This window comes from Agelaius tricolor, unplaced genomic scaffold (genome assembly GCF_023055355.1).
Source record: "Agelaius tricolor isolate 1412-34295 unplaced genomic scaffold, bAgeTri1.0.p SCAF_1, whole genome shotgun sequence".
Classification (NCBI taxonomy): Eukaryota; Metazoa; Chordata; class Aves; order Passeriformes; family Icteridae; genus Agelaius; species Agelaius tricolor.
In genome coordinates, this window is record NW_027269261.1 from 6,918,452 (window position 1) to 6,930,836 (window position 12,385).

At 42.9% G+C, this 12,385-nt stretch overlaps 1 protein-coding gene across 3 annotated transcripts in view; it reads right to left on the reverse strand.

Moving 5' to 3' along the window:
• Positions 1–1,180: 1,180 nt before the first annotated feature.
• PSEN2 (presenilin 2) overlaps positions 1,181–12,385 on the reverse strand; it is a 48,881-nt gene continuing 37,676 nt past the window's right edge. For all 3 annotated transcript variants that reach the window (XM_071421667.1, XM_071421674.1, XM_071421657.1), the window contains 7 exons: positions 11,610–11,677; positions 10,585–10,805; positions 9,663–9,761; positions 7,838–7,915; positions 6,099–6,218; positions 5,481–5,599; positions 1,181–3,611 (listed from right to left, as the gene is read on the reverse strand). In XM_071421667.1, the coding sequence (XP_071277768.1) occupies positions 3,456–3,611; positions 5,481–5,599; positions 6,099–6,218; positions 7,838–7,915; positions 9,663–9,761; positions 10,585–10,805; positions 11,610–11,677 (861 nt within the window). In that variant the 3' untranslated portion in view covers positions 1,181–3,455. The remainder of the gene's footprint in view (positions 3,612–5,480; positions 5,600–6,098; positions 6,219–7,837; positions 7,916–9,662; positions 9,762–10,584; positions 10,806–11,609; positions 11,678–12,385) is intronic.

Genomic DNA, 12,385 nt, shown 5'->3' on the forward strand with positions numbered 1-12,385 from the left:
ACCCAAACAAAATGGAGTGTAACAGCAGCATCTCACCCAGGACTGCAGTGCTGAACATGGCATCACACTGAAAGCAGCTGGCTTTAAATGAATTCTGGTTCAGCTTGAGCTTGTTCTCACTGAAAGCCTCTCCCATGCTGGACCAAAACTACAGCTGTGCTGGGGCGTGGGGTGCCTGCCTTTCTCTTTTCTCCTCCCACGAGGGAGACTGCAGGGCCTTCAGCCTCTCTGAAAAACAAGGGGCACAGGGCAGAGTACTTTAAAATGGCTGGTGCTTCTCCACATGGACCTACTGCCCTCCCGTGGCTGCCAAGGAGCATCTCTAAAGCAGAAACTAAGATCGGGGATGAGGGAAACAATAAAGAAAAATAACTCTATATTCAATTTAAACAAACCACAGTTTGAGTTACAAGGAAGAGGAAAGCATACACCATGGGATTAGCTGGAAGTACCTCTGAGGGCAAGAACAAAGAGCTTGAAGTCAGGTTTGATGAATCAGACCATGAGTATCAAATGAAAACTGTGTGCTCCTGCAAGGACTATCCTGTTTCTGTTTTTTTCATTATGACTATGATGCTTCTTGTGCATCCTCTGAGGACAGGGCTCATCTCCAGTCCTTGACACACAGCAGACACTTCAGCAAAACAACCCCACACCTCCCACCAGAAGTTTCACTGGGGGGTTGCATGAGGCAGGCTCACCACTACATTTTTGTTCGTGGACTTGGCTTCAGTCTTAGATCTTCAAGACTGATGTATGCCCAAGGTACATTTGAGAGTAGAAGCAATGAAACACTCATTTCAGACTGGAGAGGAGGGGTGAGTGGGAGCAGGATCACACAGGAAAATCCCAACACACAGCACCTCCTAAAGGACTTCAGGTGTTGAGTGACACCAGCACCAAGGAAGGTGTCACCTCAGTGTAGCTGGCAGCTGTGCTGGTTCAGAGCATGCAGCAAGCTGACACCAGTGAATGAAGACATTAGGCAGACAAATGCTTTGCTGATTCAAGGTGCCAGGTCACTGAGTCAGTATCTCATGTAGCAGCCAGCTGTGAGTAGGGTAAATCCTGCTCTCTGCATTTCACATCTTAGGCCATGCTGCACAATGTTAACATCACAAACAAAACTTCAGTTTATGCACAGGTGAAAACGTCCAAAGAGATGAGAAATCACTCCACATAATTTTAAAATTTGCATGTCTGTGTGTATATGGACACACAAACACAAATATATATTTGTAGTAAATACATATGAACTTTTATACATTTATAACCACTCCAGTATATCCATGATATACTCCTTTCACACACCAGGACAATACATTCTGTTGCACTGCCAGAATCTCTTGCTCAGTTACCTTTTAAATTAAAATTCTTGTAAGTTCTGCAGAATTGGTCAGTGGAAGGCCAGTCTTTGGCAATCAGGTATCTGCAGAAAACCAGTGGTGATCCTTCAATATGTGAAGGGTCCCCTTCCAGTTTCCTCCAAGTATTAACTCTGCTTTCATAGAAATACAACCCTGATAAACCAAGCAGGATTTTTCTTTCAGTATATACAAATAATTAATATCCTCTCTACACCATGCAATGCAAAAAGTACAATCACGTTTCCCAGTGATTCTAGTCTGATTTGGCCCCATAACTGTTTTCATTAAAAAGAACAAACACTAACAAACAAATAGAAAAAGCAACTCTCACATAAACCTTAAAAATCAGCAAACAAAGCTCTACTGATTTACATTTCCAAAGGAAATACCTTTTAGTAATAGTTAACTCTGCAGTTGTTAAGTCCAAACATTGCAAATGTGAGAAATGAGGATGGAAAACTAACAAAGAGCAAGAGTTACTGACTTGTCCAGACTGAGACACACACACACACACACCCCTTGTAAAAACACTTATGCACTTTTTAAAAATTAGTCTGAATCACCTGTGTGATATCCTTGTTAATTATCAAAGCAGATGAGCTTGAACAGGTCTACTGGAAAAAGCACTACATAAAATTGTGTAATTCAAAGCCTTTGCTAAGAAGTATTTCCAGAAATTAAATTCTGTGTCTCTCAAAGACATTGCATTATTCATGAATTCTCACATAATGTTACATTTACTGACACTGATCAGCTGTCAAAGAAAACTGAGCTTGTTTGAGTAACAGACACAGGTAAAAAAAAAATAAAATCACAGAACTTTGGCAGCTATTGAAAAACTGACTCAAAGAGTAGAAATAAAATTATTTTCAAAGGTGGACAAAACATGAAGGTTCAGTCTGTCCTATGTATTTTTTACTGACATCAAGCACTGTGATTTTCTTAATGAACTCACTTGAGGGTGTATAGCTATTCCTAAAAGTAATGTAACAACAGATTGAAGTTTGCACCCCAATATTTTGATACAAACTATGACTGGATATTTCCAAAAGAGTTCCTTTGACACTAAATAGCTATTTTAAAATTTTTAATTAAAAAAATAATCTTTAAACAGTACAAAAACCTAGGTAAACCAAGTCTCAGTCAGTGTAAGAGAGGACCTCTTAATAAAGGGAAGGTAAATCCTCCTTTGGAGTAGTTACAACAATGCACAGAAATGAGACCAGAAACACAGGAAGTAAGTTACAGGTCTGATTTACTGGAGTTGTTTAGTCATTTCCACCTTAGGGTCACTTCAGGATTGTAGTAATGACCCAGAAAAATATTTCCTAAAAAAATAAAACGTTGGGAGGAGAGAGCAGTATCTGTTTCTGCACGCTGAGGATCTGATGTGCTGCAAGGGGCAGCCCTGCCTCCATCAGCTGCTTGCTGCACTGGTGGATGTGCTCAGAGCCTGATGTTCCACCATCCCAGCACTGACATCCTGTCTCAATCCCTCCTGGCTCACTGTGTCTAACTGAGGTCAGGATGAATGGGCCTTTAGGGCATTTCAACAGATGCTGTGTGCACAGCAGAGTTCAGCCTCACTTCTCTAATGGCTCACACACTGCTCTGTGCATGCTCCCAGCTGGGCTTTTCCAATCACTTGCACCTCGTGTTTGCACAACACTTCAGAAGTGTAGACTTAGAAGTTCTAAGTGAAAAGTTAGAAATTCTAGATTATGGTAAAAGATGACTGGAGTTCCAGGGCTAAAACACCTTGCTTAGCTCCTGGAAGATCAGACCCCTCACCTCTCCAGTGTTCCATGCCACATACAGGTTTCTGTGCTCACAACAGCCACTGTGCACCTCAAATAAAATAAAAGTAACACTCTGACATTAGCAAGGAGCCAGGCTTTTCACCAAGAGTCCTGTGAAAAATCTCAGTTCAACATGTAACTATTAGATTTTTAGTACACGGCATATCAAGGAATTAGTGTTTTCCTTACAAATATATGGCACTAAGTGTAAAAACTTTTATGACCTATTCCAAACATTGTAACCATACTTCACAGCAAAGCTTGAAAAAGAATCCTCTAACTCTCACTTCTAAATATACAGCTGGTGGGAGGCCAGGGTGTCCATGAACGGTCGCACAAGGTTGTCTGTCGAGAAGTAGAAGATCAAGCCAAAGGTGATGGAGATGGGGAGAGCAGGCAGTGCTTTCTTAAAAACAGCCAGTAGTAAAAGTGTTAGGCATAAACCCTGTCAGAGAGAACAGAATAAGAATCACAAGGAGGTAATAGTACAACAGCCAGAAATTCATCTGTCACCAACAAGCCAACATACAGATAATTATCTAAATGCACTGTAGAGCACTGCAGACTGCCTGAGCTACCAGCAGCAGAATATGGATGTGCCCACAGCTTCATCTTTCACACAAGCTGGCCAGGTTTTTCCTCAGCAATCTTGAGCACAGAAATCTCTGCTGAGAAAGTGGTATGAACAGCAAATGCAGAGGTACAACTGACCCCAAGGGGTTAACTTCTTTACACATTATTTTATTCCTTGTTCTGTGCCATTATGAATGAAGTAGTGATCCAGCAGACAAAAGCACTTAAATCCTGGTGAACTGCACAGATAGGAGTTCCACTGGAGGTTTCTAATACTTATAACACATTCCCAGTTTACAAAGTCCCTTAGGGTAAAAAAGAAAGAAAAACAAAAAAATAAACCAAACCCAAAATGAAATCAAAAATCCACTGCTGTTCTTTTGGCTGGATTGCTTATTACAATGGGTGAATTCTGGTTTTACCTGAATAGCAGGCCAAGATCTGCTTTTTGGAGCATGTGAGGAAGCTGTTGTATATTCTGAGTAGATCCTGTGGCTAAGTACCTCTAGATTCCTTCTCTCATCAGAGCCCTTTTTAATTCTTCCATGATGACAAAACTTCAAAGACACTGGGCTCCAAAAATATCCACTAGCTAAAGATCAGCAGACAGGATTTTTTAAATTCTTTTTTTTTTTTTTTTAATCAGTGTTTCTAGACTGCAAACTTGTTCACAATCTACCTGGGCCTGTAGTTCTGTTCTTACTCTCTCATGGACCATATCTGGCCTACACCTGCTCTTTAAATCTCATCTCCCTTTTGAGATGTGCTTACTGCTGGGAAACTGGGGGGACATTTTTGGGAACCAGAAAGCCACGTAGCAGCAAGATGATGAAACTGCAAAAGGAGATGGAACAAGTTTTAAAAGTACCATAAAAGACGCAAAATGGGGCATTTGGCCTCACAAGATGGATGACCAAGAATATTTCCCCCAGCAAAGGGACCCCTCCATGCTGGACTGCAGCAAAGTGGTGATCCCATGGGTTTCTCTGAGCTGTGGGGTCAGAAAGCTACACTGAACAGACTCCAGTGAAGGCAGCTCATTTCTAGTTTGCATGCTTTTTGATGCACAATCTTCACAAGTGACAGTCACTGGCATTGTCCTTGGGATCTACGTAGGAAAAGAGAGGCCCAAGAAGGACACAGTAATCAATTTTCTTTTACATTCTAAAAATCCTGCTGTTGTCCTTCTGGTTAATTTCCATGAGGATGTTGAGGTAAACAGCAAGTGCATAGTAATTATTTTCCACTCAGGTGGAAGCTTAACAGTGTGTCTTCATTAGACCTGGCAGGACCAACTCTTTAGCAGCTACAGTATGTTAGTCACCTGCCCTTACTGATAATTTCCATGGATCTAAGTCTCCTTCCTTCTCATTTTTTCCCAGTTCAAATAGTAGAATAAGATAGGTCCTTACCCTCTTATCTATCAGCTCCCCCTAGCATAACAGAGCTTACCTTTTCAACTACACTTGCTAATCAGTGTGGAGTTCCAAATATTGACTCTTGTGGCTGAAGCAAACACACCAGCAGTTCCCTGGGGCTGTTTCACCCCCACCACATCCACACTTGGCTCTGCTCTGATTAGTCTGGATCATTCTGCTGCAGTGCCTATCTAGAGACAGAGTATTCCTAAATACCTAGCAGGTTACCTGGACTGATTCAGCAGTGCTCAGCTGCTGGTACTTCTGGCAACAATTCTGTGCTGAACAGGCTGTGACAGAGCTTTTAAAAGCTGCTCACTTACTATGAGAATGGCTACAAAGCAGGCCAGTGTGGTATTCCAGTCCCCACTTGCTGTGGCAGCTGCTTTCCCAACAAGCACGCTGTAAAATATGAAGTCTCCAAGGCCCAGCTTCACACCCCCTAAAAGAAGTGGAAAAACAAAATAAGTGTTAATTCTCAGCCTCCTGTTTTGCTTCCCTTCTGAACAAATTCTTGTCCCCTGCGGAGCAGGTAAAGGTTCCTAGTCCTGGCTACCAACCTGGACCCACACATTCCTGAGGAGGCTGAGACTTCCACCCCCTCTTCCCACTAACTGCTTTGTTCTCCCTCATTCTCTGAGGTGCTCCCCTGAACCAGCTGAGGAAGCACAAGGACAGAGAGGGACAGGAGTCAGGGGGAAGAAGGAACTGTTCTAAATTGTACATGTAGCCAACAGATGTCACTGGAACCACAATCCCAGAACAGATTCTGCAGCAGCAAGAGGTAATACACAGTCAGACTCAAGATCTTCATTGCTCAGCAAGCACAGCTATTCAGATTAACTGTGATTAGACCAAACTAGGGAACAGAGTGTTAAGCACAAAGACTAAAAATGTCAGGCTCTAATTACACTGAAAACAAGGTATAAAGCTTCCCTTACTTTCCTCCTCCTCGAGCTCCTCTGAAGAAGTGACGGGGCGGGTTGGAACAGGACTCGTCGTCTCTGACATCTGAGACTCTGCATGAGAAGGGCTCCTGAGCTGTTTTCTGCCATCCTCAGCTTGGTTCCACAAAAACAGGCCAAGAGTGGATTACCAAAAAAAAAAAAAAAAAAAAAAGAAACACAAGAGAGAGCTACATTTATAACATGTTTTAGCCCATGAAATCCACACTCCTGTGAAGCTGCCCTGCAGAGGGTGATCCCTCTGTCTCCTGGAGATGTGACCATCAGGACCAGCTGGAGCAGAGACATTTAGTGGCTTTGAGGGAAACATGTGTGTTATTGTTTGGAACAGCTGGAAGGGTGGGTGTTCCCAGCTTCTCTGGCAGCCACCAGGAGCTCAATGGCTCTAACAAGGGAGCAGGTACACAGACATAACATTGCTCTGCACAGGCCACAGTGACAAGGCAAACCCAGCAAAGTTAATGTGTATTCCCACAGTGTTATATCTCTGGGCTGGAGGTGCTCAGGTATTCCCTAACCAGTCATACACCCAAAATAGATGACTAAGAGGACTGCCATTTGTGACAGAAGTCCTGAGTCACACTGACATTCTCGGAGCTGACTGCTCACATGTAGAAAGCAAGACACATTTCATTGTCCACAAATTTCACACTTTTCCCCCCCTCTGTTAAAGCACATCTGACAGAGCCTTTGGCAGTACTTTTAGAAGCAGCCAGTCTGTGATATATGACTTTATCTGACAACTCCTATTTTTCAGAAGCTCCTACAAACACTTCAGTCCATGTCAGTTTGACAGGTTGCTGCTGCTGCAGGTGCAAGCAGATCTGGGACAAAAGCTTCTACAGAGCATTCTGCACCCCTCAGCATGTAGTCTGTGCCTGCTCTGTGCCCCATTTCCCAGCAGGATTGTGTCCCTGCCATTCCTTGGTATGTCACCTGCTTCATCCTGAAATAAGCAGCATGTTCAGTTATCAAACCCTTGCACACATTTATTGCTTTTACATTCTAAAGTACTGTCATCTCTGAAGTGCAACAGGACTAGATGGCAAATCCCCTCAAAACTACACGTAAGATTTGATTCAGTCACTTTAAAACTGAGTTTAATGCAGCTTAATTTGCATCTCAAGAAGATAAAAGCAAAGGCACCCAAATTACTGCAGAACCAGCTACAATGTAAACTTGAATCACAAAAGCTACTGGTGGTAACTGTCTTTAACTTTGGCTTTACCCAAGGGTAAAGATATTTATTTTCTTTAGCTGGGTGAGCCTTAGAACACTTACAGAGAGGTACACCATGGCACTGTTCTGAATGCAACACTGAATTTCACCAGCCCATCAGTATTATATTTAGGAGCCTATGTTGTAATTTACCATCCCCAGCATGGAAAAACGTAACTCCCCACTAGCTCCCTTTCAGCTTTGACTTCAGTACACTGAAGATGTGAGTTGAGCAACACTTCTGCTTGATTTGTTGTTTGTTTGGGGTTTTTTAAAATAAAAGTGGCCTGAATACTGGAGCTTCCTACACTGTCTGCTCATCTTTGCTGCCAGTCCTAACAGCAGGTTTATGAACATCACTGAGTTCTGCAGGTAACAATGCTGAAAAAAAAATTCATCCATCAGGATTTGGGGGCTTATGTTTACATTCAGTCTCAAACATATTCATTATTTCTGTAGGACAGTGCTCTGTATGGGAGAGGAACATGCAAACAAACCTGCATCCCATGTCTGCTGACTTGCTCCTCTTGCTGCTGTGTCTGGCTTTGCCATTCCAACTGTCCACATCATAGCAGCTGGAAGAAAGAAAGTAATCAGCTGCATAAAATACTGGCCACTATAGCTCAGAGGAAATAAGTATTTAGCTGTCCCTAAAAATACAAACCCTTGCCCCAGTAAATGCTTCTAAAACACCCAGCTGGTTTCCCTAGGAACTGAGACAGCAAGGTGGGAGAAAGCCAAGGCAATGCATCCATTCAGTTTTTAAGAAAGCTCCAGGGCACAAGTAGCTAAGAGTCAATATAATGTTCTCTGTGGATTGAAAGCAAAATTCCAGAACTAGGGTCTGCAAATCCTTTGGTTTCTTCCTTTCTGTCTCTTCTCTTCAAAGAAAACAATTTCCCAGAGAATGATGGTAATACAAAAGGTAACCAGAGGTTAACCAACACAGCTTGCTCATGTTCTGCTAAAGGTACAGCACACAAGTGAGGGATTACAGGAGCTGTCAAAATGCAAGTTTTCTCTCTGCCTGTTGTGGTTCCATCCAGTGAAAATATTGCATATTTCTGTTTGGGTTCCAATAGCAACTGATGGTTGGGGGTTTATTCTTGGGATCCTTAAATTGAAAAGGAATACAAACCCTTCCAAAATCAGCAGAAGGGACCTCAGATCAGCTTTTTATTTAAGTGTGCATCAGTCTCCCTCATTTTATAGAAGCTAAGGTAAACAAAATAAGCCAAGGCAAAGCCAGTGCCTGCTTTTCCATGATGAGCTCAGCCAAGGTGATGTTTTTGCATCTAGAGGGAGCCACAGAATGTAGCTTGCAATGGAGACACTGACATTCTGCACAAGAACTTTTTGTTCAGTATTTATTATTTGCTGAACTGCATTCTCCTTTAGGGAAGCTCTTGTTTGTTAACTAAAGCATGGGAAAGACTTCATGTAGGATTGTCTCAGGTCAGGGTAACAGAATCTCCTGTAAAAGGGAAGGCAGCTGAGGTGAGCTGAGACTCTGCTTGGAACACATAAAAGCATTTATGTAACATTAAATGCTTGAAGGAAAAAAAATCAGTCAGGTTGTAGGCATCCTCATCTTAGCACCAAACATTTGGGAATAACCCTTCATCTTCCAAGTGATGTAATGAAAAAGTCACTGAGGTCCATGAAGCACACTCAGGTTCAGGTCCCATGAGTGTTGAGTCTTCTGCCTTCCAACAATCTTATCTTAGGCATGTGGATACCTCTGACAAGGGCACCAGCCACTGTGGTAGTTAAAGAACCCAAGTAAACCAGGGCAGAGATGACTGATTCTGTTTGCAGAGCAATACTTGAATGCAGCCCTTTGCAAAGTGAGGAGCCAAACAATGAACAACAAAGCAAATTTCTAAGCACTGGCATCTGTAGAGTACAGAGGGGGCTGCAGGAAGCATGGAGCCTCATCACATGTTCAAAGTGTGTCTGTAAAGCACACACACAATGAATAAATGCATTGAGTGAGCATCACCTCATCACAGAACTTGGCAAACACTGCTGACCACCTCACACAGGGTTTTGTGTGCAGGAAAAAAAGAAGCATATTCTGCACTGTATTCATGAAAGGATCAGTCTGTTTCTGAACATACAGCTTCACAAGGTAAATGTGGGCTCCCTTTGGCTAATTAGAGTTAGCAACATTGTAAGTGGTAAACAAGGCCTTCTACAAAATCCAGAACATAATTGGGCACCATTCTTAAGGCAAGAAAATACCTAAGACAGGGCTCTTTGCTTTGACACAGACAAAGATTTTCATCTGGCTAAAAACATTAACATTTTAATCTTACTCACAGGAATAGATTAATGCAGGGAAAATGGGCTCATTTCTCTCCTGTGCAGTTTCTACCAACATTCTCAGTGGCCCCTTGGGACACAGAACAGCCATCAGATCTGCAGGAAGAAAAGGACCAATCTCATCTTGAACTGTCATGCATATTTTATGTTCTTTATCTTTAAGATGTTCTCCCCTTACATTTACATCTATCCATATAAACCAGATGATTTCCTGAACGGCACTTTCCACCACTTTGCATAACTTTAGCTGTTTTAAGTCCCTGAAAGTGTTGTTCACTTAAAATACCACCTCCAAGCCTTAATGTAATAATAAGAGTTTTCACTGTGTTAATCCTATAAAAAGCCCCTTGAGAATACCACATGAGTTCTTTGAAAGCTGATGGCAGCATTTCACTGAGATGTTAAATTTAATTAGAGGAGGAGTGGGGGTGCTTTGTTCACATTCCACACTCCATCACTTCATACCCTGGCTCTGGTTTCACATTCAGGAAGGCCTTCAGGCCAGTACCTCTTTGCCTACCCTCTCTCCTCCATCACATCTCCTCCCTCTTGTTCTGCAGGTTCTCTTGAAATTTAGAACTCACACCAAAATCCATGATCTCTTGACAACAATAAACAAAACCTGCAAGACTGTCAGGTCTGCTACTGATAAAAATCCAGCCACCCCTACCATGCAGTGGGGTGAGGTTCAGTCCTTCCCTGACTTGGTGATCCACTTTGAAAGACCTGGCTGAGGTACACTACCTACACGAACAATTAGCAAGAGACAGGACAGGGAGTCAAATTAATTGCCCATCTGGCACTTTCTAAAGCTTTTAGCACCATGAAGTTGTTTTTTGGAAGGACATACAGAGTCCTGAGACTGCCACAGAGTAACCTCTCCAGGAGCCACGCCTTGAGAGTCACAACCCAGACTTACCATAGATGGAGATTGCACCTAGAATCACCCATGCTGACCACTCAGGTAGATATTTAATGAACACCAATGCCATTAGAGCACTGATCATAATGAGATAAGCTTGCTGGAGCTGCAAGGGACCTTTCCAGTGGATGCAAATCATTCCAACAGCTCCAAAATTCCAGATGACTATGAACAAAGTGGGATAATCCATGGCCACGTTGTAAGTCTTCAATACTTCCCTGGAATACCACAAGAAAATTTAGCTAAGCAGTAAAAGCAAGTGACATGCAAAGTTAAACAAAAGGTAAGGCTGTAGCTAAACAAAAAAGCCCCCAGCTACACCAGGAGGAAGCAGAATAGAGCAACTCTCACCATGAAAGGGGAACCTGCCCTTTGGCTACTCGCTGCTCTGAGCCCTGTTCCTCCTGCCTGAGATGGATGTGCTGTGTTACAGACCAGCACCCCACTGCCTTAGTCCTCAGTTCAACAGCAATTCCAAGGGTTTGAGCAGGCAGGATTTCAAGTGAGCACAGGCCTGTGGCTACATGACTTTCTACAGCAAAGAAATCCTGTCAGTGTCATCCCACCACCAGGTGCAATATGCTCACAGTTAAAAATGAAAATGTCTCAACAAATGTCTCATCCACAAGTTAAAAGTTTCCTTTCACCTGAGCTGGGAGCTAAGGGAATGAGCTTGAAACAATGTTGTCTAAGAAAAAAGACAAATCAGGAAAGTAACTTGGCACATGAAGTGCCTTTCCACATGCTTCTCAATGTATAATTCAGGGCCTCTGTACCACAAGATTCAGCCTGTTCGTTTCATGCTCACAGTATCACTTCTCAGCGATTTCTGTAAAATTGAGCATTGACTATTAAAGATCTCCTTTTCCAGTTTTTAAAAAAGACAGCTATCTTCTTCTAACAACACTTAAATATGCATTTGGAGAAGGGAAGACATTGCTTTTCTTGTTCAAAGCGGGAATTCTCAGCAAAGAGGTGAAGGAGCCCTGAACTGCCAGGTTACCTGCACCATTCCCACTTACCCGAGGTAAATGTAGGTAAAGAGGAAGAGCAGCATCAGGGAGGACAGGATCAGCCAGCCATGGATGAACTGCCAAGGGCAAGAAGAGACAGTGATTGTAGGGGCTGTTACCCCTGCACAGGTGACAGAACTGCAGCCCAATAGTCTCCTTCTGCACTCAGTGAAGGAGGAGGGACAGCCAGTCCCTCCCAGTTCTCCCACTTTCATTTTGTATTCTGTCCCTTAGCATTTCAGCTGGTTTGGGTTTATTTCAGTCTCTGGCCAAAGCATTTTCATGGGTATTCATACTGGCTGCTAGCTCATACAGGTGAGCGCATTCTTTCTGTTTGCTAGGAAGGAGGAAGGGTTTGCCCAAGGCTGTAAAATAAACTCTGTCTTTGGGACAAGTTTAAAAAGCAGGAATAGACAGAGCTCAAATGCTGGGTTGGTACCACACATAAGAACTCCCTGAGCACCATAGAACCTGAATGTGCCTTTCTCTCCAAGCCTTGTGCTCTTCTACCCCAGGTTCCAGAAGGCAGAAATAATACCAGTTCCCACAAAGCTTGTGTGAAATGTCTTAATAGAAGCATCCACAGTAAGTGGTACAAGTACAAATGGCAAAACATTTGGATCAGATGCAGAAGACTCAGACCTGACTCACACAAAGTATCAGACCTTGTTTTTAAGGGCCTACCATTAGTGACAAAATAATAGCAAAGCCTACTCAGAGCCACAGCTCCATCACCACTGACAAAGACTTCTGCACAGTGTGATTCCTGCTGTGCCTGTGTCTCT